At 55.9% G+C, this 27,641-nt stretch overlaps 2 protein-coding genes across 2 annotated transcripts; one reads left to right on the top strand and one right to left on the bottom strand.

The window, feature by feature from the left end:
* Window positions 1-250: 250 nt before the first annotated feature.
* On the bottom strand, window positions 251-17,278 carry RGP1 (RGP1 homolog, RAB6A GEF complex partner 1). Its single transcript, XM_039368971.1, has 8 exons — window positions 17,120-17,278; window positions 6,214-6,350; window positions 4,127-4,210; window positions 3,799-3,948; window positions 3,577-3,726; window positions 3,026-3,153; window positions 2,768-2,945; window positions 251-2,594 (listed from the first exon to the last, which is right to left on the bottom strand). Exons 1-8 carry the CDS (start codon window positions 17,233-17,235, stop codon window positions 2,371-2,373), a joined length of 1,167 nt encoding a protein of 388 aa, XP_039224905.1. The 5' UTR covers window positions 17,236-17,278; the 3' UTR covers window positions 251-2,370.
* Window positions 17,279-17,466: 188 nt separating this feature from the next.
* Window positions 17,467-25,961, top strand: GBA2 (glucosylceramidase beta 2). The gene is made up of 17 exons (XM_039369055.1): window positions 17,467-17,668; window positions 17,753-17,844; window positions 17,954-18,069; window positions 18,172-18,390; window positions 19,558-19,797; window positions 20,232-20,334; window positions 20,408-20,561; window positions 21,027-21,152; window positions 21,488-21,663; window positions 21,782-21,886; window positions 22,088-22,195; window positions 22,702-22,853; window positions 22,936-23,042; window positions 24,733-24,875; window positions 24,966-25,081; window positions 25,158-25,349; window positions 25,433-25,961. Exons 1-17 carry the CDS (start codon window positions 17,514-17,516, stop codon window positions 25,661-25,663), a joined length of 2,535 nt encoding a protein of 844 aa, XP_039224989.1. The 5' UTR covers window positions 17,467-17,513; the 3' UTR covers window positions 25,664-25,961.
* Window positions 25,962-27,641: the final 1,680 nt, after the last annotated feature.

The following is a 27,641-nucleotide window of genomic DNA, read 5'->3' on the forward strand; positions in this document are numbered from 1 at the left end:
TTTGGAGAGGTTAAGAAATACAGCAAGGAAAGAGGGGCAGACAAGGGTTAACCTAGCAGTCATGGAGCCTCTTAGTGAGTGGATAGCATCGGTTCCCTCCATCCCAAAAGCAAGTGGAGGTTAGATTTTGTGTCCATCTGTGGAAATCAAACCAAGTCAATAAATTTGATAATTATCATTTGAAACAGGCACTAATGACGTTCTACCTCCACTGAGCCTGATGGCAAAACACCAGCAAGACACAACTCCCTAGTGTTACTTCCATTTATTTAGTGATCGTTCAATTAAATTCACAGGGAACGACACCACTTATACTAAAATTTCTTCCCTAAAAAGGTAAAAAGAAGTAACTTGAGTTACAGAGTAACTTAAGGGCTGTAAGAAAAGCCAAACTCTTCACTGACCAAAGTAAGATTGGATTACAAGATCTGAAGAGCTTGGCTACGTTCTTGCAGAATCACACAATACAAAGCAGGCCTGGGATCAAACATGAAACCCAGGAAAATGCCCCTCCCCCCCGGCTATTAAATGGAGCACAGCCCACACTGCAATCCTGGCCAGAACTGGGTTGTTGGGAACCTCCAGTGGGGAGAGGGACCTTGTGTCTCATGCCCCACCCCAGCAGCCACTTCTTTTCATAATCTCTGAAACCAGAGTTGCTGCAGGGCTCTGGAAAGGAGCCAAGCGGGGAAGGGTCCGGGAAGGGCAGTGGCCAGACTGAACTGTTTTCCCACAAGACCCCACCGTGAACCAAGCAGACCCCTCCCCCCCAAATGCCAAAGAAGTATCCAGGTTAGCAGGAACTGAAACCCACAAAGACCCAGGTGGGGATTGTCTACCAGCCAAAGCCCCTCAGGGAGGAGCCCGATGCTTCGGAATGGAGCCCACCACTGCGCCACCCGAGTCCTGCCCACCAGAACCATGGGGGCTCCGGGGCCTGCCCTAGTACTCCTCCAGCAAGAGGGGCTGCTGGGATCAGGGGGTGAGCCTTTGTCCCTCCGGTCTCAGCCAACCAGTGCTGGGTGGGAGAAGGGCTCGACTGGAGAACCCTCTTCCCAGGTTATCAGGAATGAAATGGAACCCATTAATTCCAGAAGTCTTCACTAAGCAGGGATCCAGCTCCTGCCAGGGCCCCCCACCTGGGACCCCACCCCTCAGCGGTTCCTCTCCAGAGTGGAAGCCCAGGTGGAGTCTGGGGGAAGCCGATGGTTTGCGTGCGAGAGACGTGAAGAAAGCCAACCAAGGCGAAAAGTCGCCTAGCTCTCTGCACGGCAAAGGCAGCCAGGGAGCCCCTTTGGCGAGCTGCGCAAATAAGACAGAGATGTTTGCACAGCACCCCTCGGGCACCAGAGAGAATAGCTCAGGTGTGAGGAGGGAGATTTTACCTGGATTTCCACAAGGGAAGCTTTTTCCCAGGGGCAACCAGCTGAAGCCAAAGGAGAGGCTGAGGCACGGAGGCCTCACAGGAGCCACAGGTTCAGTGTTCTGTGTACTTGCGTGAAGCCAAAGAACCGGCCACTGCCCTCAGCTGTGCTGGCCTTGCAAGAGGAGCCGTCTGTCGGCCACGTGGCCCCATCTGGCCCTGCCCGCACAGGGCTTCCTCAAGGCCTCCCCCTCCCGAAGCAGCTATGTCCACAGCAGAGGCACTGGCCGAGGGGCCAGGATCTGCCTTGGCTCAGCTAGAGCAGACTTTGCCAGGCCAAAAGGGCGCTTGCCTGTTCGCTGGGGGTCCCAGCATGAGTACCACCTCCTTCCTCAACCAACTCCCTCCTGGCAGCCACAATAAATGTGGAGAATGGCCACTTTCCATCCACTACCCCCCGCTCTGTTCTCCCCCTAAGCCCCACCCAGCCTGCACCCTTCTCCCCCACTCCTGGGCACACAGAGGGTGCCCTCCGACACTGCTCCCTGGTCCCAGGTAGGTGGCAGGGCAGCCAGGGACTATCCTGGGCTCCTGCTCCTTCCTCCTGCTGCAGAAGTGGGGCTCCTGGGTCAAAGGGCAGGGCTCATCCTCCAGCCAGGCACGCGGGCCCCTGGCCTGCTCCCCTGCATCCTGGGGTGGGGAAGCTGCCATGGGCACATGGGGGGGGGGGTAGGAGAACCATTTATTGACAGACACAAAAGAGACTGTTGGGTGGGGTGGAAGAGCAGAAAAGAGGCCCCTCCCCTTTTCAACATAGCTGTTTCCTAAGGTACAGGGAAGGGCAAGGGCTTCACTGGGTCTCCATGGGGAGGAAAAATGCTCCAGCCAGAACAGGGGCCAGGTCTTGCCGGCCACAGCCTGCCAACGGAGGAGGAAGAGTCCCCAGGCTTCAGGTAGTGTCAGAAGGAGCCTTCCAGGGTCACCCAGTTTCTCTCCTGCCAGCCAGTCTAGATGGTGAGAGCGCTGCAGCTGGGCAACTGCGAGACAGAGGTGGCCAGCAGGGGACTGGTGGGCAGCACCTTGATGGGCAAGTCCCAGCTGAAAGTGTCCACGTCCATCTGCTCCACTCCTGTCCAGCTGGCGGCTTCCGATGGGTCCTTGGGCGTCACGGGCGCCTCGGCCACGTCCCGCAGAGTGACAAACTCAAAGTGGAGCCTCCACTGGAGGGACACTGTGGAAGGCAGGCAGGTGGGCACTCAGGGCAAGGGGAGCCAGGCTGGTCTGCTCACCTCCCCGCCACACGAGGCTGTGAGAGCAGCCCCCCCCCATTGCCCCAGCTCCCTTCTGGGAGGGCTCCCCCAGAAGACCAGGGCTGCTTCAGGAGCTCCGACTCAGCAGGCTCACCGACGTTGGTGCTGAATCCTGGGGCCGAGCTGAGGGGGATGGGCAGGCTGAAGCTGGTCCGGGCCGTGTGCAGGCAGGACTCCTGGTGCCGGGCGTGGGTGCTATAGGACGCAGCCTGCCCCCTGCGGCGCTGGAAGGCGTCCTGCACCCGCTCCTCCGTCTGCAGGCTCACCAGGTACTGGCGGGGACAGAGACTGTCAGCAAAGGTGGGCCTCCTGATCCTCCGTCTGCACAATCCCTGGGTAGCCCCCCCCTCACCTGCAGACACGGCGTGTCACCCTTGGAGAAGCTGAAGGTCCCCACCACGTCCTCCCCAATCTTGTAGATGGTCTTGAAGATGCAGAAGGTGGCCACTCGGCCCTGGGCACTGCTGATGTTGAACAAGTCTGGGGATGGACAGCGCTGCCCTAAGGCTGGGGGTGGTTGGGGCGGCTCTGTGGCCCAGCACAGGCCCCAAGTGAAGCAGCATTGCTTATAAAGGGGAGGGAGTCACCTGGGCTGCAGGGCCCCATGGGGAGCTGCCTCTTGAGGCTGACAGAGGTGCCCAGGATGGAAGGTCAGGGGTCCAGGCCTGCTGTGCTCAGCCTCACAAGGAGAGCCTCGCATCGGCTGCTGGGGTCAGGAAGGGGCTGTGGGACACTTGGACACCTTCTTCCAAAGGAACCACTGGGCACGATGGAAGGGAGGGCACAGGTGGAGCCCCCTATGGGGGACTGGAGACCAAGGATGGGGCCCACAGCCACAGAGGACCCTGGTGGGTTTTGGTGAGGGCCACAAGGGACGAACATCCGGCGGGAGAGGGGACTCACGCAAACTCCGCCGTGAAGTCGCGACCGTCAGGAGCTCTGTGGCCAGGTCCACCAGGCGGGATGTCTTTTTCACGCTGCCCTCTTCCTCCTCCAAGAACGGGTTTGAGGGGGCCACGGCCTCATCCTGGGGGAAGGGGTAGTCTCTGAGCCCTGGGGAGACGGGGGCACAAAGTCAGAGGTCTGGCGGGCTGGAGTTCCAGGCGGAGGCCAAGGGGGGCTTACCCTGCAGCACCATCACACGGAAGGGGACCCGGAGCAGCTTGATGGCCGAGTTCACCCGCTGGCAGCCGATGGTCAGCTTGTAGACATACTTTACTGCCTGGCCACGGAAGGAGGGCGGTCCGTCCACTGGCAGCGTCTCGCAGTAGGAGTCTGGGGGCAGAGGGAGGGGCCGCTGAGCCAGGCCAGCTGAGCCACGGGCAGGCAAGGAAACTGAACCTCGTTAGGCGGGTTCTGCTCTCAGCCCCTCCTGCTGCCCATCTGCGGCTCTGGGGCAACCACCCACCCATCATCCCCCCTCTGGGCAACCCGGGGGGAAGGCAGCACTCACAGCTTTTGGACTCGCCGGGATCCAGCCTCAAGTCACAGAAGAGGATCTTTGGGGGTGTCGACAGGATGCACTGACCCCGCTCCCCTGCAAGGCAACGCATGTCACTAGCCCACAGCAAGGCCTTCCCCTTCCTGTTCTATTTTTTTTAATGTAACTTTTATTGGTTATAATAGTGAAATCTAATACAAACTAGACTTAAAGGAGAAAAATACAAAAAAAAGAAAAGAAAAACAAGAATGCAATAAAGAGAAAAAAAATGGTGACTTCCAACCATCATCTCAAGCAATAAAGAAATTTAGCCACCCCCTCATCCCCCTGAAGGCCACAAATGTCAATCTCCTGATCCCAGATCCCTTCTCTTGTAATCTATATGATCCTCCTCCTCGATCGGTCCCGGTGCCAGCAACCAGCCTGCCAAGGATTATCAGAAGTAACAATGTACAAGTCACCTCGACGTACAAGCACGAATTGGACCAAAATCTCTGTCGCTGAACAGAGCAATCATTAAGTGAGATGCCAGGTGACCACTTCGCTTCACAACTGCAATCTGGGCTCTTCCGGTTGTGGTTACACAAGAATTGTGATCCATTAAGAGGGCAGAACCCCAGATAAGGATTGTGGGGGTGGCTCAAGGAGTGGGGGAGGCTCAGCACAGGCTGTGTGCGCAAAGGGGGGAGGAGGGGGCTGCATTGCAAAGCCGCAGCTGCCCCTGGAAGACTCAACCCCCCTACCTAGCAGCACATATGACCACAGGAGCCCTGCAACTCCCCCCCCCCCCGCCTATTCTCCCCACCTCTGCCCTTTTGGGCTGCCCTTCAGGATTGAAGGAAGACTTATGGTCCAAAAGCCTTTAATAGCTTATGAGGAGTTAATGGGCAATTTCCAAAAGTAATTAGCAAGTGAGGTTTGCAAATTTTGTGTCTGTCAACTCTACAAGGAACCTGGCTGCAGCCATCATGCTCGTTCTAGGTTGCCACCTGAAAGGGAGGGGGTGTGGACTATTTTTGCTAGTCTAAACAATTCTGTGTCCGTGGGAACCAAGGTCATTCTATTGGTTAGCTTAGAGCAGTGATGGCAAACCTTTTAGAGACCGAGTGCCCAAAAACCGTCCTCACCCTGCACCGCATGCTCCACACCCACCCTGTCCCACTCCCGTCCTGCCCACCCACCGGTTCCACGGTCCACTGCAGATCGCCCAGGCGGCCCAGCAGCACAATGGTAGCCACGCCCTCCACCTGTGCCCCTCAGCATCAACTGCACGCACTGGGGCACAAGGGCGGACTCTTGTCTCCGCTGCCCAATTGCCATGTCCTTGGCTGCGCTGCTCCTTGCAGGCCGTGCTGGGGGTGACTCTCCTCCTGGGGCTGCTGGTGAGGAAGGGGCCGCGGGAGGAGATGGGGCTGGGGAAACGGCGCACATGCCCAGAGAGAGGGTTCTGAGTACCGCCTCTGGCACGCGTGGTATAGATTCACCACCACTGGCTTAGAGGGTTGGGTGTTTTGTTAGAAAGCCCATCAAATTATTCTAGTACATAGCCGACTGCATAGCACTAGGGTGGAAAGCTTGACTTTGTAATAATCTCTTTGGAGGGAATTTCAGACTTGGTTTCACTTTTGCCCGTGCAGATATTTTGTAAGCAATAAACATGTTCTTTGAGGAAACCTCTAGCCTTGGAGTTCTGACTTAATTGGTCTTTAGCATCAGAACCATGACAGTGTCCTTTCAAAGTCTCTGCAGCAGCTGTGACCAAGCGATCCCTTTGTCTCCTGGCACTCAAAACCACAGAAAAGCACCGTCCTGCAGCCTACACTCATGAAGAGTAGTCATCCAAAGCCTATGCAGGCGATCTCCCATCCTCTCCTTATCCAGAGAAACTCCAAGGAAGCGGTCCACTCACTGCTTCTGTGGTCTTTGCCACGACTGTTGGCTCCACTTTCAGGGCACTCTTCAGTCTGTCGTACCTCACTTGGAAGACCGGCAATGGCCTCCCTTTCCAAGTCCCAGGGGCTCCCATTTTGATCCTCTGGGATCAGGCAATGGACACCAGCCCAGCCCCCCTGAGGCTCCCTCCTTGAGATGCAACTTACCTCTATTGGGCACAAAGACAGTCTCATTTTCCGCCTGGGCATCAAAGCTGGTATCTTGTGAAGGTGGCAGAGCAACCCGGGTCTCGCTGGTGTGCAACTGGCAGTGGATCTGAGCACTGGCCCAGGCCAGAATTTCACTGGAAGAAAGAAAGAGGACAGGATTGTCAGGAAGAGGAAGGCAAGCGAAGGCCAGGGCCAGGCCACCTGGCAGGTCACTGCTAGAGTCCGATGGGGAAAAAAAAACCTTCAGAGGGCCAGGTGGACCTTCTCATAGCAAGTGCCATTTTCTACATAAGGTTCGTGCCTTCTCCTCCTTCTCTAGGACTACAGCGCCCATACTCTGCTTTACCTTTTCAACAAGCCCCCTTTGGAACTTCTGAGGCAGCCTTGGCTGCTCCCAGGATGCCAGGAGAGAACTGGGCATGGGGAGGGCGCTGGGCTATTCAGCCCACAAAATCCTCTAATCAGCAGGCACCTTTTGTGCTCTGCCCAAGAACCCGTTTCTTGTGAAATTATTCCCTCCTACAACCCTGATGCCGGCCTCTATTTGGCCCCATCTAATGGAGGGTCTGGGGCTCTGGCTCCTCTCAAGGACCCCTCAGGAGCCTGCCTTCCCTGCTGCTTGAATCCTGGTCAGCCTGGACCGCTCAGGCTCCAGCTGTCTTCCGAGGTCAGGCTGCCAGCCATGCTGCTCAGGAAAGGAGACGACCCCCTTGGAAGGGTGGGGGACGGCTTTCGGCCCGGCTATGGCTCGCTTCATCACCAGTCAACACCTTTTTTCCACGGTTTTGCTTCCTGAAAAACTTTTGGTGGTTACGGCAGACCCTTCAGATTGAATACAAATATAATTTCAAAGTGACTGTATTGCATAGGAATCTTGAGAAATGTGGTTAACTTTTAACGACTATAACATGTGTAACTGCGTAATATTTCTGACACTCTGCATGAGTTCAACAGGGTTCTGTAGAAAGCATTCTGAAGCCGATTTTCATTCGTATTTCTTGTCCAATCGTCCGAGGACAGTTCATACAGAGTTCCTGCCTGCAGTCCATCAGTTTCACCAGGAGCAAGTCCCAGCTGATCCTCCTGGCTGCTCTACGCGATTATGTCGCCCTTCCTGATGTCCCTGGGGGGCGGATGGGGCTCCTGGGCAGCTTCAGGGGCTGCTGCGTCACTGCGCAGGATATGGGGTTGGTGCACTCTGCCCCACCCGGGGCGGCCACAGTCTTTGGTGGAGAACCTAAGTGACCCAAAGCCCGCTGCCTCCTCCACAGCCCCAGCTTCAGCTTGCCAGGACTCTGCTCGGGTGATCACCTTGTAACAGAGTTTAGATCAGTGGTGGTCAACCTATGGCACGGGTGCCAGAGGCGGCACTCAGAGCCCTCTCTGTGGGCACGCATGCCATTGCCCCAGTCCTAGGCCTTCAGCTGGGTTTTATAAAATGTTTTTGCTTTAGGCCTCCGCCGCCGTGTGCAAAAAAAAAAAAAAGGGTTCAGTCAATCAATTTCAACTTCTCGCAGGAAAAAAAAAGATCTTGCAAAGTTGGAATTGATTGAACTTTTTAGTCCCACCCAGCCTGCCCTTACCACTGCAGCCACGCTCACCCAATGGGCCACGCCCACCCGGCACCCGATGATACATAAATGGGTTTTGGGTTGCAGTTTGGGCACTCGGTCTCTAAAAGGTTCGCCATCACTGGTTTAGATACAAGCCACGATCAGCCCAACTAGTTAATCCTGGCCTCTGGAACTCTCTTGCGGAACACAAAAAACCACCAAATGGGATTGACCTGCAAAAGAGGCCGCTCCAGCTACCCTTGCGTTCCTCTTTCCCAGGCTGTCCACCCTCTTTGCTTTGCGCTGGGAGTGGCCTCTTGACCGTCCATTCATTAACCTGTTATCTGATTGGATCAGCTCAAGGCCAGTCACCCAGCACCTGGTCAACGGAGAAGCTCCCTTTTCCAATGGGCTCTGGTCCACATCCTCCTGCCTTTTGACCAGCATCTCTCTTCCTTCTTGCTTTCGGTTTGTCCTGACCTCCGTTCTACAAAAGATCCCAGTTCCACCATCATCATCATTGCAGCTCCCAGCTCTGAGGAGGCCAGAGTTGTAACTGCCAGACCTCCTGCAGCAAGGCAAGAGTCCAGGGAGCTGCCAGTAGCAGGCGGGGATGCTTCACACCCCAAAGGCCTCAAGATGGGAACGGAAGGTGGAAATATGTAGGTTTGGGGTTTTGGATTGGACAGCTGTGTGAACTTAGCTAGAGTGGATTGCACATCTCAGCACTTGGACAGCAAAAGACGGTACTTGGCCCTGGGGGGGGGGGAGAATCAGCTCCAAGGGCCCGAAAAACAGTGGAAGCCCACCACTGATCCAGTCAACATGTGAACCTAGCAAAGTGTTACGTGTTTTCACAAGTAGCTGACAGCTTCATCCTGAAACACCACACTGAAGAACAAGTCTGCTCTTTGCATAATCTCCAGCCAAGGCCCCCATTGCTGCAGCCCTCCTCTTTGCTGCCTGTCTGGCTGGCATGGGGAGGGCTACTCTGCCCATAGAACAGCACCATCCTTAATCCTTGCAAACAACTTGCAGAATAGCCTAGGAACCTGATTAGGAAGAGTGACCAGCCGGTCTTGTCTTCAAACTAGACCATCAAGCCTGCATGTTGTAGAGGCTGGTCCTCCCGCTCAGGATCCAGGAAGGATCTGGGCCTGAGCGGGGTAGCTACAGCTCGGGGTAGCAAGCTATGGCCTTAGAGTGGCTCTGAAGGAAGCCTGCCCAGAGGAAGTGCCTTTCAGGAGGAAGAGCTGAAACACAGACACACACACCACACACACTTTGTTGCACATTTTGTGCTGAGGACTTTTCTTGCTGGCTGCAGGCCTCAAAAGGCCCGAGAAGAAGCAAGGGAGGCTGCAGAGCATGACAGAAGAACCAAAGAGCCACATCAGGGTGGTGCTTTTTCCTTTTGAGGAAGCTAAGATCACAGGGGCTCCTGACAACCAATAAGACAAGCACATCTGGAAAATTACACAATCCTTTCCTGTCTTCTTGCAGGAGAACCCCTGCCATTCGTTTGCACAAGTACAGACATCACAGACCTCGTGCCCCCCAAGACAGACACCTCCAGCAGCAGCCCCCCCCTCCCCGAAAAAGAGTGGCTACTTGAAGCTTGAGCCAAAGAGGGCATCTGGCATCTCCAATGGTCAAGAGCAGTTTTTGGGCCTTTGCAGACACCCCCCCACCCTTTCTGGAGAATGAAGGCTGTGATGCCGGAGAGCAGAGATTCCCCAAGGCCAGGAGGGGAACCGCCATGCAGAGAAGGGCTTGGCAGCTGCTGATGCACCACTACCAGCAGGAGGCACACCTGCCTGCGTTGCATTCGTTCAGCAGCAAACGCCAAGAATGGGGCAGAACTGCTAAGCCAAAAGGCTCACTGAGGCCGCTCACAATCATTACTTCCTGTTAATCCATTTTGGGGCAGAGTATGGAAAGAATATGAGCATGAAACCTCACAAAACCTTCCCTTTCAAGTACTAAATGAGCATTTTGGAAATGTTTCTATACATCAAAAAAAAAAAAAAAGCGAGTTGTACTGGCTATAAAACGCTGGTCAGTGGCGCACAACGGGACTGTTGCATTCCAAACAGGCATCGCTACAGAATCACAGAATCGGGGACTCCAACCCTCTCCCAAAGCCTCAGACCCCACTCCAATAACTGGCTATCCAGCCTCTACCTCGAAACCTCCCTGAATCCAAGAGATTTGGAGCTGCTTCAGAGCTCTCCGATGCAGGAATTTCCACCTTATTTTTGAATCTGGATCTCTCCCTGTTAAGGCTGCTTCCTCCCATGTTCCCTGGGGCTGGGAAAGCTGCTCTCCTGCCTCTTTCTTAGGCTAAACACGCCCAGGTCTTGCTCCCTGTATAGGGTTTGGCCCCCAAGACCCTCTCCAGCTTTCATGCCATAACCTGCCCTCCCCCCTTCTTTTTAGGGTGATAAGCAGAACCGGAGCCGGTGTCCAAGGCGTAGGCTGAGCAAGGCAGAAAAGACGAAGCAGAACTGTCTGGATCTCAACGCTATCTTGGAAGCCAACATCACATCCTTCAACAGTTGCAGCACATTGTTGGCTGATGCGTGCTGTGACACCCAGTTCTTTCTCACACACACTGCTGCCAAACTGTGTATCTCCTACCCTGTACCTTTTTACCAGATTTTTCCTATTAAGCGCAACATTCTATATTCCTCAGCATGTAAAAGCATTTTGTTAGATGAGACACAATATTCAAGTATTTCAATATACTCCTGAACTTAGAATCATAAAAACATAGGGCTGGAAGGGACCTTGGAGATCTTCTAGTCCAGTGGTTCTCAACCTTTTTAATGCTGCGATCCCTAACCGGTCGTAAGTCAAGGACTACTCAACCGGTCGTAAGTCGAGGACTACTCAACTGGTGCAGCACCCTTTGCAGAATGGGACTTTTGGCGGGCTCAGCAGGGCAGAGACAGCCTGGACAATTCCTATTGGCTTTTGAAAGCCAGTAGAATTAAACTCTATTCAAGAGAGTCTATTCTATTGGCTTTCAAAAGCCAATAGAATTAGTCTCTATTCAAGAGAGTCTATTCTATTGGCTTTCAAAAGCCAATAGAATAAAAGGGAGTAGCACAGCTAAGGAAAAGGGGAAAAAAAATGGCGGACTGCATTGTTTGGCGACCCCCATGAAATGGTCATTTGACCCCAAATGGGGTCCCGACCCACAGGTTGAGAACCGCTGTTCTAGTCTAACTCCCTGACCGGGGCAGGAGTTCTTATAACATCCCGGAGAAATGGTCGTCCAATCTTTTTTTAAAAAAACTCTAGTACCCATAATTCCAGGAGGCAAGCTGTTCCACTGATTAATCATTCCCACTGTCAGTAAATTCCTTCTTATTTCCATTTCCCTCTGAGGAGCTTCCACCCATTGCTTCTTGCCCTAGAACAGGGGTAGGCAACCCTGGCTCTTTTATGACTCGAGGACTTCAACTCCCAGAATTCCTGAGCCAGCATGGCTCAGCTTAGAAACCTCTCCCTTTCCCCTCAGCGTGGCTGGCTCAGGAATTCTGGGAGTTGAAGTCCACAAGTCATAAAAGAGCTAAGGTTGCCTACCCCTGCCCTAGAGAATATATCAATGCCCTCTTCCCTGTGGCAGCCCTTCAGGTATTGGGGGGCAGCTACCGGTATCAGGTCTCCCCTAAGCCTTCCCTTCATTCAGCTAAACACACTGACCTGTAGTTCCCTTAGTAGCTCATTGTACAATTTAGCCTCTTATAAATCATGGAAGTGAAAAATAATTGAAAGATTAAAACAAACCGACATTAAAATATTACTAAAAACTGCGCTAAAACCACGGCTACAAGACCCAGGATCATCTTTGTCGCTCTTGTCTGCATGTTTTCAGAGTCTCGCCATTTTTGTACTGCCGTGACCAGATCTGAATGCAGTATTCCCAATGTGTCCTCACTAGCACAGTATAAAATGGTGTTATCTCTTCCGGTGATTTTGATACTGCCCCTCTGTTGATGCAGCATTGCAGAACTGCACTGGTGTTTTTGGTAGCTGCAGCACATTGCTGACTCATACTTAAGTGATTGTCTACTAGATCACTCTCACCATTGTTAAGCCAGGTACTGCCTGTCTCCTACCTGTGTATCTGGTTTTTCCTGCCTAACTGCAGGACATTCCTTTTCTCATCACTGAATTGCATCTTGTTGAATAGGGCCCAAAGCTCAAGTCTCTCAGGAGCCTCCTGAATAATCTTGAGTCTATCTTCTAAAGCAGTGGTTCTCAACCTTTTTAATGCCGCGACCCCCCAACCGGTCGTAAGTTGAGGACTACTCAACCGGTCGTAAGTCGAGGACTACTCAACTGGTGCAGCACCGTTGGCAGACTGGGACTTTTGGCGGGCTCAGCAAGGCAGAGACAGCCTGGACAATTCCTAATGGCTTTGGAAAGCCAATAGAATTAGACTCTATTCAAGAGAGTCTATTCTATCGGCTTTCAAAAGCCAATAGAATAAAAGGGAGTAGCACAGCTAAGAAAAAGGGGGGAAAAATGGCGGACTGCGTTGTTTGGCGACCCCCATGAAATGGTCGTTCGACCCCAAATGGGGTCCTGACCCACAGGTTGAGAACCACTGTTCTAAAGTTTTAGCAATTCCCCCCGCTAGGTTTCTGTTCGATTCTGCCTTTTTAGTTATCAACAATGCTCCTCCATTTCCAGCCTTGTGTCATCTGCAAATTTGAAGAGCATTCCTTCTATTGCCTCATCTAGGTAATTTATTTATTTTTAGTTATCAAATTTATAGGGCTGCCCATTTTATACAAGGGAACTTTGGACAGTGTGCAATAAAACCAACCATTAAAACCGATTATAAAATCCAATCAAAGAGGCACTCAAGAGGTAAACTGGCAAGCAAGGAAACTCACGGCACAAAGTTCAGCACATACACACCTAGGAACATCCATAACTCCTGCGCCACTGCACTGTGCAGCAGCCAAAGCCTCTGGACCAGGCATGTCAGACTCGTGACGTCACACAACATATCACAACTTTTTCCCCATTGCCGGCAATGGGGTGGGTGCGGTTTTGGTGTGATGCATCCGGCCCGTGGGCCGGCAGTTTGACATGTCTGCTCTGGATGCTCCTCCAGGGCAGCCCTATACAGGTCGTGGAGGTGACCAAAGCAGGAGAAACTGTGAGATGAGTCTCATGCCGAAGATGGGTGCCCCACAGGAAGTTGCGCTAAGGCCCTCCAGCCCTTCTGCTCCTTGAGCAGGAGTCATGAGTCTAGAAGGACCCCCAAACTGCACATTGGGTCTATTTGGGATAGTATAACCTCTTCCAATACTTTATAATTTACTTAAACAATATATATGGCTCCCCATCTCAAGTCTAGTGATTTTTGCTCAGATAACAATTTAACAATGCCCTCTACCTGGTGTAAGGAATAAAATTTTAGAAAAGTGAAGTTAAGTGACACGTAATTCTGTAAAATTTCTACATGTAGACTGTTAAGATTTCTACACAAAATTTTCTACACATAGGCTGCAAGATTTCTACACAATTTCTACATGTACACGTACCTTGTAAGATTTCTACACGTAGGCTATAGCAGTGGTTCTTAACCTTTTTGACCGAATCGCCCCCTTGAGCCAATGAGGTTGTCATCGCCCCCCTCCCCCAACATAACCTCTCAATCACAACATAGGAAATAATTCTTCAATTTATGCAAACCCTTTTTTTTTTTTTGTTTTCTTTAAAATTGTCATCAGGACATATCGATGCAAATAATTTATTTCCAGTCTTTTCCCCATATCTCCGATAGCCCAACAGATTAAAATGGAACGCCCACTGATAAACTGCTCATAACTTTAACTGATTTAGTCTGCCAGGGGCTTTTAAACTTTGCAATACTGCAGACCTCTAAAAATGTGAAATGAATTTATATAAACTTTCATTTCTCTCCCCCAAAATAAAGCTAATAATTTTGTGGATGTGAGGGCTGGGCAAGGTTCGAATATTCAGAGACTTTTAATAATTACATTTTAATCTATATATCACAGGAGTAGTCAAGCTATTTAGACCCACAACTGCTAGCTTGAAATGAGTGAAAATGAGAGATTTTCAGGGGGAGTGCTGGCTGTGTTTTCACTGTGCCTTTAGAGCAGACTGGGTGGGTGGTCAAATCTTTCCTCTCCCTCCCTCCACACTTCTTTCTCCAGGTGAGGAGAGAGAGAGGGGGGGGGAGAGAGGCACTTGTGCTGCCTCTCTTTCTCTCTCTCTTTTTCTCTTTCCCCTCTCCCTCTCTCTTTCCTCTCCCTCCCTCCCTCCCCCCTTTTTTCTCCAGGTGAGGAGAGAGGGGGGGACAGAGGCACTTGCGCTTCCTCTCTCTTTCCTTTCTCTCTTTCCCCTCTCCCTCTCTTTCCTCTCCCTCCCCCCTTCTTTCTCCAGGTGAGGTGAGGAGAGAGAGAGAGAGAGAAAAGGCAGAGGCCACCGAAGGGGCGGGGAGGGGCGGCAGGAGGCAGCAGAAGACCCCCTGTCGCCGCAGGAGGCACCCAGCTCTGCTGCCTGCTGCTCACGGTCATGTTGGCAGGCCGTCCCACGTGCTGCTGGCGTCCCCAGGCTCAAGTCGGGGCCACGGGGCATCTGCGAAATGCCCCGCCCGTCGGCTGCATCGCCAAGCCTCCCAGGGCATCTGCGGAACACCCCCATCAGCTGCGTTGCCAAACCTTCTCCTGCGCCGCCGGCATCCTCGGTCGGAACCAGGGCAATGATCCGCCTCCTGCCAGGACCAACGCTGGAGCCTCCTGTGCTGCCGGTAGGTCCATTGTGGAGGAGTGGGGCCGCTCCGCACCGCGCAACGCTCCCGGCGATCTGCGACCCACCAGCGTTGCCTAGGGAGCGATGCCCCCGCTGGCCGCCGGCCCAGCCGGGACTGCTGCCCTGGAGGGCAGCAGGAGGAAGAAGGGAGGAGAAGGAAGGCAAGGAAGCTGGCGCCGGGCTCCAGGAGGAGGCGTTCCCGTGGGTCTGGCCGGGGCTCTTCTGTTGCTGATTGGAAAATGCCTCCCCTCTCCCTTTCTCTCCCCATCTTCTACTCACCTCACATTCTTCGCCGACAAAGCAGCCTTCCCAGTCAACGGTCCCGCGGCTGGGGATCGCTCGGGGTCGTGGCTTGCAGGAAGTTGAGGCTCTGGCGGGCTGCTTCCAGCGGGGATCCCGTGGATCCCCCACGCGGTTCCCCAGCCACATGCACCTGGGACGGGGCCAGCCAGGGAAACGGACTTCCTGGCTGCACTTCTCCCAGGGGGCGGGGCACCCAGGCGCAGGGCCAATCAGGAGCCCTGCAAGGGGGCAAATCCGCACCAGAGAGAGAGAAGCACAAGTGCCTCTCTCTGTCTCTGTCTGTCTCTCCAAATGGCGGAGGAGGCTCGGAGCTACAGGGGTAGGCTCAAAAGTGTCCCCAAAACTTCTCACTCTATCACCCCCATATCGCCCCCTTTTTGTTCCATCGCCCCCCTGAAAAATGAAATTGCCCCCTGGGGGGCGATATCGCCCAGGTTAAGAACCACTGGGCTATAGGATTTCCACACTAGGCTGTAGGATTTCATGCTAACATACATATAAGGGAATAGGTGAAGCAAAATAGTAAGGGGCAGGGATAATGTATTTTGTTTAGGCGATTCTGATAAGATTGTAACCTCTAAAGCTCAGCCAATGAAGCCACAGAGGAGGGGCCAAGGCTTCGGGATAGAATGCATATAATGTGTGTCTTTGTTGTGACTAGGTGTGGCTCAAATATTTATTTGGAGTCCACCACGCTTTGCAAACCGTTGTGTCCAATAAATCTCTGTCTAATTTCAACTTGCTGTTTGATATTATTCAGCGGGCTAGAATTTCTACCAACCCTGGGGCTGCCCTTGAAGAGTATTTGGCTGGTGCAACTGGTGCAGAGTGCAAGGTGGGCGCGCGTAGTCTTGGGAACACCTCCGGTTGCACGTCTAACACAGTCAGTGTGCGAGCTGCACTGGTGGCCAGTTTGCTTTTGGATCCAAGGTGTTGGTAGTTACCTTTGAAGCCCCCCCATAGACCCAGGGTATCCGGAGATGGGACCAGACCATGCCAATCGCGCTAGCGGGAGAGGCCTGTTAGGGAACCGAAGCAGGCAGGTCAAGAAGGGAGCTTTTCTTGCCTTGGCCCAGCCCCTGCGGCCCCGTCTGGCCCCAGAGGTGAAAGCTGCCCCCTCCCTTTTGGCCCTACTGGGGGGGGGGAATCAAAGATGGGCTTTCTTGTCTGGAGGCCTCTGAGGGCCATTCCCCTCCCACCCACCTCTTTTGGTTCTTGCAGGGGAGCTTTTAGCGCAGTTTTGAACATTTTAATGCCAGTTCCTTTTAGCCTTTTAAAATTATTCTTCACTTGTTCCTATAATTTATATGCCACCCGGAGTCACCTTGCAGGACAGGTGGGGGGCATAGGAACCTAACAAGATATGCAAACGGGACCCCCACCCACCCACCCACTCCAGATTCTGTCTGGGCCCAGTTCCCATCACTGCCATCCTTGTTTAGCTGAAGGCAGCATAGGGCGTCGGGCCCACCAGGGACCCCCGTCCCAGAAGAGGCCACTGCCGCTGCCGCCCCATCACCTCCTCAAATGCAGGGCCTCCTCCCAACTGACGGGGGGGGGGGAAGCAGCTACAACCCGCCTCCCTAGAGCAAAGGGCGTGTCTTTTGGGGGAAGGGGGTCTCCCACACTGCAGAGTCTAGGGCAGGGGTCTTCAAACCTGGCCCTTTTATGACTCGTGGACTTCAACTCCCAGAATTCCTCAGCCATATATGCTGGCTGAGGAATTTTGGGAGTTGAAGTCCACGAGTCATAAAAGAGCCAAGGTTGCCTACCCCCTGCCCTAGAGAATATATCAATGCCCTCTTCCCTGTGGCAGCCTTTCAGGAATTGGGGGACAGGGGTCATAAAAGGGCCAAGTTTGGAGACCCCTAGTCTAGGGAGTCCACCGAGTTGGATCTCCGCATATTTGAACCCAGAACCCTGCCCGGCAAAGGGGAATTCAAGGTAGAGCAAAATAAGGCTGGAAAAAAAGAACAATGGTGTAGCTACAGCCAACCACGTACAGCCAGCCACTTCTCCGGACTCCTTACTCGGGCAAAGGGGTTGGACTAGATGACCTTCGAGGTCCCTTCCAGCTCTGCGATTCTGTTACGAAGGGGGACTTTAACGAACTGCGGGCGGGGGGGGGCGACACCCAAGAGAGCAGCGGAGGCCTCGAGAGCCTGGGCCAAGGATCACCCGGCCTGCAGCGGCTCGGGCAGAGAGTCCCCCCACCTCAATCCCCCCCCCCCCGGGACGGGTACCTGGAGGCGGAGGTGGCGTCGGGCGGGAGCGGGTTGCGCAGCGTCACCACGCACTCCAGCGCCTCCCCCGCCAGGAACGCGGCGCCCCGCTGCAGCGACGCCAACACCTCGATCATGGCCGCAGGGGGCGGGGAGGGCCACGTGGACACGCGCGCACGCGCACCAACTCGCGCTCTCTCTCTTCCGCTCTCTCTCTCTCTCTCTCTCTCTCCCCGGGCGGGGCGGGGCGGAGCCGCCGACTAGGCCCCGCCCCCTACACTTTCAGGCTTGGCACCGCTGGTGCGTCGGCTGTGCAGCGGCGGGCGATCCCGCCATGGCGACGGGGGGCTGCGCGGGCTGCGGGCGGGGGGGCACTCGCGGGGAGGGGACGGCGGCGGCTGCGGAGGAGCTGCTGATGAGCCGCTACGAGGGCCGGGCGGCGGGGCGCGGCGTGCCGCGGTTCGGGTGGCGGCTGTGCCTAGCCCACCGCTTCGCCGAGCGCAGGAAGCCCCTGCAGGCCGGCGACGTCTCCCCCGGGCAGGCCTTTCGGCACCTGGGGCTGGCCTTCAGGTAAGGGGGGCCCTTCCCCCGGGAGGGGGGAGGCGGAAGGGGGCGCCCCTCCCCAGGCTTGAGACGCTGCCCCCTCCCCCCCAGGTACCTCGGCTGGTGGTACCGGAAGACGCGCGTGGAGAAGCGGCAGCCCTTCATCGACCTGCTGCACCCGCAGCCCCTGCGCCCCATCTACGGTAGGGCCCGCCCGGGAGGGTGTGGGAGAGCGAGGCTGGGGGAGGGGAGGGGGGGAGCTCTGACCGTCTTCCTCTCCCTCCTCCTCCTCCTCTTGTTCCTTCTCCGCAGGCTGCCCGCTGGGGGGCCTGGGCGGCGGCACCGTCACGCGGGGCTGGCGCGGGGACTTCTGCAGGTGGCAGCTCTTACCGGGCCTCTACCAGCATCGGACCGTGGTGGCGGACCAGGTTTGTCGGGCGGGGGGAGCAGGAAGGAGCGCCCTGGGGCTTCCCCGGCGCGGCCCTTCGCCGCGGCGCCTTCCTCACGGGGTCTCTGTGTTCCCGCCCCAGTTTACGGTCTGCCTGCGCCGGAAGGGCCGGACGGTCTACCAGCAGGTGCTCTCCACCGGGCGACCCAGCCGGCTGCAGGGCTGGAACTGGGGCTTCTGTGGCCACTACGCTTTCTACCACGCGCTCTACCCCCGCGCCTGGACCGTCTACCAGCTGCCCGGGCAGGAGGTTGTGCTGACCTGCAGGCAGATCACACCCATCATCCCGCACGACTATCAGGTGAGCTCCCTAGTCTTCGCTGTGGGGAAGGGTGGCCCTGGTGGTTCTAAGCCCGGGGCTCTCCTGTATGTGGGACGGCACCTGCTCTTCCAGGGAAAGGGACCCCCAAAACCTTCCTGAGCCGGGATCTTCCCACAGAGACCCCCTTAATAGGAGTGCCCCATGCTGAGGAAGCCCCTGTCCCTCCCCCCTGCACTTGCAGGTCTGCTTCATGCCCCTCCCTTTGGCTTCTCAACCACACACCTGCTGGAGTTCTTTGTTCCAGCAAATTTCTTCATCTGGAGCTTCTGCTTGGAGAGAATATCTCCTCCTTAGGCTCTGTAATTTTTAATCGCTGTCAAAATCTTTGAGTGATTATATATTAAGTTCAGGCTTGAAGTTGCAACTTAAAAGGTAGCTGAGCCAGCTGTAGAGTGAAGCAGGCTGTAGATGTGCCCCTCCAGGTGACCACCGTGCCCCCTTCCGGAGGCCCTTTTCCAGTTCATGGAGGTCAAGGGCCAACCAGGCACGGCGCAGGAGCTGGTCTCTGGGCTGCCTGGAGGAGTTGCAAGTTAGAGCTTGTGGGACGTATGAGAGGGGTGGAGATTTGGAAGGGAAGGACGGCAGGCAGGGCCGCCTGAGGGAGGCAATAAAATGCTGCACAGGCAGTCCACTACAATGGAGAGCACAGAGTTTGTTAAATAAGTCGCATCTGATTTTGCAATCTACCACCGTGGTTAAGCGAATCACTGCGGTTGCTAAGCAAATCATCCACCTTACCACCCTATTGACTTTGTCGGAAGCCAGCTGGGAAGGTCGCAGAAGAGGACCATGTGATCCCAGGACACTGCGACTGTCGTAAACACATGCTGGTTGCCAATTTTGTTGACCTGGCCGTGGGAATGCTCCCATGATGGTTGCAAGCGAGATCAGTTGCAAGTCATTTTTTTCAATGCTGTTGTAACTTTGGGCCACTAAATGAACGGTTGTAACTTGGGGACTATGGGATGGTCAACGTGTTCTAGCCCAAAGTAGACTTTCTTACGGATGGGGGGCACATTTGCTTCTTAATCTGGTCGCACCCAGGCGCTGCTCCTGGAAGGAAGCCCGGGGGGGTGGGGGGATCAGGCTGGGCAACCTGGGGAGGGGCTCTGACCCCGGCATATGCCACCTGTGCTGTGTGCTTAGGACTCGAGCCTCCCGGTGGGCGCCTTCGTCTGGGAGGTGGAGAATGAGAGTGCAGAGGAAGTGGAGGTCTCCATCATGTTCACCTTCCAAAACGGCACAGAGACCAAGGACGACCGCCAGGGCGGCCACTGGAACGAGCCCTTCAGCGTGGAGAAGGAGGGCTGCTGCGTCCGTGGGGTGATGCTGCACCATGTGACCCCTGCCAACCCCTACACCCTGGCCATCTCTGCCCGGGAGAAGGTAGATGTCACGGAGACCCCCGCAAGAGTTAGGAATGGTCCATGGGCAGCAGCTGGGACCAGAGCCTTCCACGTCCTTTGGGGCTCTCTTGCAGGCTGGCAGGGAGGCTTCTTGGAGTGGCAGCGGTGACCCATTGTGGCTTCTTTGCCACGTCTCTCCTTACGAGGCCCTGAGATGGGGTGGGTGAATTCCCCACCTCTGGTGTCTCTGGACTCTAGAAGGCCCCCTTCCTAACGCCTTCTCCCCATCTTGTAAGCCTGTTATGGAAACTGCCCTCCCATCTCCCATGGCTGCCCTGCTCCCCTGCTCCTCCCCGCCTCTCCCTTCACTCCTGTCCCGCTGAGGCAAAGCTGGAGAGGGAGAGAGGGGCCTGGCCTATCCTTCCCCTCTCTTGTTCCCTCCTTTCTTGATTTCCCCTCTTGATTCCTCCTCAGGCAGGTGTCACTGTTACCCACTTCACGGCGTTCAACCCTGCTGGCACTGGGCAAGAGGTTTGGCAGGATCTCTTGGCAGATGGCCAGCTGGAATCTCCTCAAGGTGAGCTCTGGGCAATAAGGTGGGCAGAAGAAGGCAGAAGGACAGGCTCCTGATGCTCACGGCTCTCTTGTAGGTCAGAGCCCCCCTACGGAGAAAGGGGAGGTGTGTGCAGCAGCCGTGTGTGCCACGTGCGTGGTGGCAGCTCACGGCCACGGAGTGCTGGAACTGGGCCTGGCCTGGGATATGCCTCGTGTTCGCTTTGGATCGGCGGAGAAGGAGCATCGCCGGTGGGTGCCTGCTGGGAAGGGCTGGCTCCCGGGGGTTTCTCTGCTTTGGGTTTGGGCATACTTGGGCAACCCACACAGCTCTGCCTGTGGGGGGGGTCTCCAGGGGTGAGCCGCCATGCAGCACACTCATGAAGCCAACCCTAACCTGATCTAGAAGATGGGGCTGTCTCAGGATCAAACTGTGGGCTGGAGGGGGCAGCCCTGCTTGGTGCAGACATCCTACGGCCTGTGGGGTTATCCGACCCTTTGGCTGTCCCTGTCCAGCCTGTGGGGTGGGGGCAAAAGCCATGACAGCAGCCCCACAACAGTCCCAGTTTCCCAGGCAACCTCTTGGGAAAATTGCTTCCCTTCCCCCCCCCCATCTGGAGGGTCCCCTGTGTGTGACGGGGACGTGGCCTCTGGGTGGGCTATCTTTGCTTCCTGACTGATGCTCTGGCTGAGGTCCGTCTTCCTCTCTGCCTGCAGGTGGTACACCCGCTTCTTTGGCAGTGATGGGAACGCCTGCCCGGCACTCTCCCACCATCTCTTCAGCCGCTACAAGGTCTGGGAGGAGAAGATTGAGGCCTGGCAGGGCCCGATTTTGGAGAACAGGTAGCACCCTGCGGCTGAGAGGCTTCTGAGGTGCCGGAAGGTGCCCATGCCAGAGTTTTCCCACACTCCCTCTGCTGAGGTGCCTCCATGATCCACTCCAGCCAAACTAAGCTACTTCCAGGTTGTCTCCTCCCCCCCCGTTCCCTCCCCCCCACCTGTGGCTGTCCAGACTCTATGAGCGATGGGGACTGCCTCATTCCTGTTGAGTGGGTGACTGCACCCAGGCTCTCCCTGGGTCACCAAGCCAGGTGGGCAGGCCCCCCAGGGGTCTGTGGGCAGACTGAGATTGCCCCTGAGAGGAAGCCCCACTGAGGACCCGCACATGCCTCTTGCAGCAACCTGCCCCCTTGGTACAAGTCAGCCCTCTTCAATGAGCTGTACTTTCTGGCCGACGGAGGCACCCTCTGGCTGGAGCTACCACCCGAGGACAGAGACGCCCTGCGGGACACCCAGGGCCTCTCCCAGCTGCTCCCGGTCTTGCAAGAGTACGGGAGGTTTGCTTATCTGGAAGGTGAGGTTTTGCTTTGGGGCCCGGATGGGGGGGGTATCCTGGCTTCCTCCTGGAGGGAGCTCCAGGTGCTTCTGGCATGCCAGTGTGATGCGCAGCTGCCACTACTTTCTGCTTCCAGGCCAGGAGTACCGGATGTACAACACCTACGACGTACACTTCTACGCCTCCTTTGCGCTCGCCATGCTGTGGCCTAAGCTAGAGCTCAGCCTGCAGTACGATGTGGGTAGGTGCCTTCCCTTGAGCTTTGAATATTGGAGTGCCCTTCAGCCAGCATTGGAAGAGCTCTGGGCTGGAGGGGTGCCCCTGGCAGGGATGGGAGGGAATGCCCACCCCCTTGAGCTGTGTTGAATGCTCCTGATGGCCTGGCCTGTGCTTGGCTGGGTGTTTGGGCTGCTGCTAACATCCCTGCCCTGCCCTGCCCCAGCTGCTGCGGTGCTGAACGAGGATGCTCACCCTCGGCAATACCTCATGAGCGGACAGACGGCCCCAGTGAAGCTGCGCAATATGGTTCCGCATGACATTGGAGACCCAGGTAAAGCACTTCGTGTCTGGATGCAGGTCAGGCCTCGTTCTGCAGCTGCACGGTCTGAAGATAGGCGAGCTCACAGCAATTGCCCTTAGCAAGGACTTCAGCAGCTGCCCTCCCTCAGCCTGGGGCTTTGCTGCGTGGGGGAGGGTGTGGACCTTCCTGGGGCTGCCCCTCAGGAAGGTGGGTGTCTCCAATTTGCTTGAATGCATCCCCAAGACAGCTTCCCCTGTGGCCGCTCTTGGGGTGAGCGGGGCTGTTGGGGAAGGAGATTGTGCATCCCCCCCGCCTTCTGTGTCTCTGGATGGATGGGAGGAAGCCTTGGGCTTCTGGGCAAAATTCCCTGAGAGTCTGTACGCAGCTCAGAGGTCAGCTGGTCACAGCCTTTGGGTTGTGGGGTCCCTCCTTGGGCTGCTGAGGAATATGGTGGGGCCTCTTGCAAGCTGGAAGGGGGGGGGTGAGGCTTTCTGGAAAACAGGGCTGCCACCCCTTCCCCTGCTTTCTTCGGCCAGACGACGAGCCCTGGCAGCGGGTCAACGCCTACCTGATCCACGATACGGCCACCTGGAAAGACCTCAACCTGAAGTTTGTGCTGCAGGTGTACCGGGACTACTTCCTCATGCAGGACATGGCGTTCTTGCGGGACATGTGGCCTATCTGCCAGGTGCAGTGGCAGGGAGGGCGGGGGCTGCCAGCCATCCAGGGGCCCCCACAGACCCCTCCTCAGACTCCTTTGCCTCCCTCAGGCCGTGGTGGACTCGGAACTGAGATTTGACACAGATGGGGACGGCCTCATTGAGAACTCAGGTTTTGCTGACCAAACCTATGATGCCTGGGTGGCCACTGGAGCCAGGTGGGTGATGGGGCAGGAGCCTTGCCCTCCTCCCACATCCTAGAATCCAGGTCAGAAAAGCCACTAGCTGTGGGTGTTGGGAACCCCTCTCCAGCCTCTTGTGTGGAAAGGCTGACTTAGCCCTCTCCTCGTACCCCAGCTGTGTGGCCTGGGGCTGTTTGGTGTAGCTTTGCTGTCCCTTCATATTTCTTTTCCCCTAAGTAGCAGGGGTGGGTGGTCTTCTCTCAGGGGCTTTGAACCATGATCCTGAGACCCCAATGCCCAGTGTTGCGTCCTAGTTCCAAACCTATCGTAGCCTTTCTGGAAGATTTTTTGACTCACTGAGCCTGTCAGCCAAAGGCCCTGTGCCCGGAGGGAGGTCCTGGTGGCGGACCCAAGCAACCAGATCGACAATTGTAGAATTCAAGCCATCTACTTTATTATATTCTGATATATAGGAATCTTCCCAGACAGTTTGCCTTCCCTTGGGAACAGGCAGATAAGATTGCATGGCACCCAGGGTGTGTATTTGTGTGGGGGTCAGTCCTGGTTCTCTTGCGGCTGTGCAACGATTCAAGGCTAATTCCTGCTTGAGTTTAAAACCCCCCCCCCAGAGGAAGTGGCCTCTTGGCAGCTAAGACCCTCCCTCTGAGCCCCTCCTTCCCCGGAGTGCCTTGCTGCCTTCCCTGGTTGAGGGAATTGCAAGGACCCTCCGCCTGTCTCCCCTGCACAACACCCCTGTTGGCTGGGTGCCCGATGTTACGCTTCCGTGGAGAGAATGGCTGTCCTGCTGAAGGGGCTGGGCATTCTGCTGCCCTGTCTGGATGAGGCCAAGGAGGAGGAGAGAAGCGGGTGCCCTACTCTGCAGAGGTGGCAGAACTAAAAGGGGGGCAACACGTCCCATGGCCTTGATCCCAGGCTTACTCCATGGCCTCTACGTCTGTAGTGTCAGGGAGGGAGAGGATGGCAGCCTGGTGGGAAATAGAGGCGTCAGAAGGGCCAAGTGCTCCTGAAGAAGGTAGCACCAGGAAGAGGCTTCCTCCCCCCCCCAATTCCTTGGGGTGGTTGGGGGAAGTAAAGCAACCTCAGCCTTGTGGGATTCTGCTGCCAGTCGATACCAGCCCTGCGAGGTGGATGAGGTCAGAAGAGGACAGAACGGTTCCTTTATGGCAGTGGTTCTCAACCTGTGGGTCGGGACCCCATTTGGGGTTGAACGACCATTTCACGGGGGTCGCCAAACAAGGCTGTCCGCCATTTTTCCCCCTTTTCTTTGGCCATGCCCCTGACACCCAGTGATGTATAAGTGGTTGGGGGTCACCACAACATGGGGAACTGTATTATGGGGTCACGGCATTAGAAAGGTTGAGAACCACTGCTTTATGGAGATGGGCTCTGAGGATTGATCCCTCTTCAGCCTCCCGAAGTTGGCCAGGAGAGCCTGGCTGAGCCACGCCCGAGGGGTGTCTCATTGCCCCATCGGCTCACTTTGCTCCTGTTTTCTTTGGGGTCCCCTGCCCGACTCTCCTCACCAGCCCACGGAGTGCTGCTGGCAGAAGCAGACTTCCGGGGCAGAGCTGCCTGGCCGTCTGCTCTCTTGATGCCAGGGAAGAGTGCTCAGCTGCCACTCGGAGGGACGCAGGAGAACTGGGTCCTGGGCAGGTGCCTCTTCCCCCCCCTTTGGGCAACCCTCTCCTCTCCTTTGCTTCGCCAGTGCCTACTGCGGGGGCCTCTGGCTGGCAACCGTCTGCGTGATGTGCAGAATGGCGGAGGCCTTGGGAGATGGGCTGGCCCTTGAGAGCTATTCAGGCATCCTGGCTAAGGGCACGGCAGCATTTGAGCGGCTGCTCTGGAACGGTAGGTCCAGGCAGGGCAGGGGGCTCCTGTGGAGGGGTCAGCAGGGCCAGAAAGAGCCCCTGGCCACCATCTCCCCCTTCTCTCTTGCAGGGAAATATTACAACTATGACAGCGGCAGCGGCCCCTCCTCGGACAGCATCATGGCCGACCAGCTGGCTGGGCAGTGGTTCCTACGGGCGTGTGGGTTGGGCGAGGGGCAGTCAGAGGTAAGGGCAGGGGCCATGAGTCTTGCGGGGGTGGGGGGATGAGCCGAGCCTCCACGCATCTCCCTCTGGTCCACAGGTGTTCCCACGCAGCCACGTGCTCAGCGCCTTAAAGACCATCTTCGAGCTCAACGTGCTCGGCTTTTCAGGGGGGTCCATGGGGGCTGTGAACGGCATGCGCCCCTCGGGGCTGCCTGACACCTCCAGCTTGCAGTCGGATGAGGTGTGGGTGGGTGTGGTGTACGGCCTGGCCGCCACTATGATCCAGGAGGTGGGTAACGGGGACTGGGGGAGGGTGGCAGGGTGGGTGCGGGATGCCACCCAGCTGACTGGGCTTCCTTTTGCCTGGCACAGGGCCTGGTGCAAGAGGGCTTCTGCACTGCTGAGGGCTGCTATCGGACCGTCTGGGAGCAGCTAGGCATGGCTTTCCAGACCCCGGAGGCTTACTGTGAGAGGAAGGTCTTCCGCTCACTGGCCTACATGCGCCCCCTCAGCATCTGGAGCATGCAGCTGGCCTTGGAGCGGCGGGCAGCACAAGGGCAGCCCTTCCCAGCTCCACCTGCGGCCAAATCCGTTGGCCCGTGAGCCAGGTGAGGTGGACAGACAGCTGCCTCCACTTGGCCCTCCTGAACCAGAGCAGGTCGACGGGTGCCACTCGGGCCGCCCTGGGTGGTATGAAGGAAGCCCCGCCGCCCCTCCTCCCCCGAGACAGGGGCAGAGCTGAGCTCTTTGGCAAGGAGGCAGCTTGGACGTCTCGATCTTCTTCAATCTTCAACACACCTCCCCCCCTTTGATTTGCATACAATCACGCTCTGTATAATCTGAAGTTATTTTTAGATGATGAATAATTTTAATTTAAAATAAATTGAACTTGGCAAGAAGACTTTGCAGAGCCCTTGATGAGGAGGACCATGACATTAGAAGGCAGCAGGGGCATCGTTGCTTGGGTGCCCCTGGCCTAGTCTAGGTGGATCTTCTTCCTGCAGCCTGATCTTTCCTGGTGGTGGGGGTGTCTATGCTTCTCCTCTCTGCTTCTTCCAGGGCAGGGGGGTTGGTGCAGCCCTGTTGCGAATCTCTCTGCCAGGGTCCTGCCAGCCTGTCCAACTGCTCCCAGGACCTCTGGAGACTCTGGAAAACTCCAGACGACATGCTCTCAATAATTAAGTGAAATGAGGTTCTTGCTGGTGGCCATTGTGGCTGCCTGGTCAAGTCGAGGGATTGCCCCTACCCCTGCTTGCCGAGGCGCCAGGTTCTTGGCCAAGGCAGGTGTGTCTTTGTGAAGGGACCAAGCCGGAGATAAAGCCATTTGGTGGTCACGGTTCGAAGGCGTCTATTCAGAGGAGCAGTGCAGGAGTCCCCCATCCAGAGAGCAAAAGAGTTCCAGGTCAGTCCTGCAGCCACCTGGGCAGCGCTTGGCCCAAGAGTAGGAGGAAGGGGGCATTGGCATTCCCCCTTCTGAAAAAGAAACCAATGCCTGGAGGAGGAAAACCGGGATTGCAGAAGTGCTGTGAACGGCAGCCAGACACCACCACCACCCCCGCCCGGCAAAGTGCTTCTGAGGGCTTGGAGCTAAGGGGAGGGGGATTGAGGGCTATGTCACTTGTGTGCTCTAGAAGGGGAAGGGGAAGGCCACCGCCTGGGGTCCCTGGTTGGGGGAGAAAGTGGGGAGAGAGCCCAATACATACTGCATTGTTTGTCTCCTTGCAAAGGAACTTCTGCTGCATCCCCAAGATGACTTGAGGGCTTTAGGGGAGGCAGAGCAGGGTCACCACAGGCACTGCAGGCTCCTCCTGGGGGCTGCGTGGCCACCTCCCCCAGACTCCCAGGAGGGGCCATTTCAGACGTCTTGGCCTTTGTTCGAATTGCAGCCAAGGCACCTGTGGCTCCATAGGATTGCCACACTGCATAAACACTACCGAGAAAATCTTGTTTTCCATGACACTAAAAGTAAAGACCTGAATACATAAAGGAAGCCTCCCCCCTCCCCCAGCTATGCGCAGCGCGGTTCTCACTGCCACTTTTGGTTGTTTGTTGCTCTCTGAGCTTATTGGTTATTTTCTTGCAGGCATTTCCAAAGAACCTCTAACACCAGCCCCAACCAACACCCACAGGGCAAGAACATACAACCACGTGGCTGAGGAATTCTGGGAGTCGTAGAAGTCCACAAGTCATAAAAGGGCCAAGTTTGAAGACCCCTCCACTACAACAGGGGTCCTCAACCTTGCCAACTTGTAAGACTTGTGGACTTCAACTCCTAGAATTCCTCAGCCAGCAAAGCTTAAAGTCCACAAGTCTTAAAGTTGAGGACCCCTGCACTTCCCCACTCCTTACTAGCACTGATGAAATTACCTAGTTGGATCATGAACACATACACAAACATCTACCTGCCAAAACATAAAATGCCCTTGTAAGAAGACAACCTTCACAGCAAGCCCAAAAATCTCGCACCCTAGTTGGGTCATGAACGACCACATAGACACACAAACCTACCTGCCGAAAAACATATGAGCTGCTTAAAATACAACCTTCACCCCAAGCCGAGCCGAAGCGCCTCCCCCCCCCC

Source organism: Crotalus tigris, unplaced genomic scaffold (assembly GCF_016545835.1).
Source record: "Crotalus tigris isolate CLP2741 ecotype Arizona unplaced genomic scaffold, ASM1654583v1 scf7180000020963.25688851:1431469, whole genome shotgun sequence".
Classification (NCBI taxonomy): Eukaryota; Metazoa; Chordata; class Lepidosauria; order Squamata; family Viperidae; genus Crotalus; species Crotalus tigris.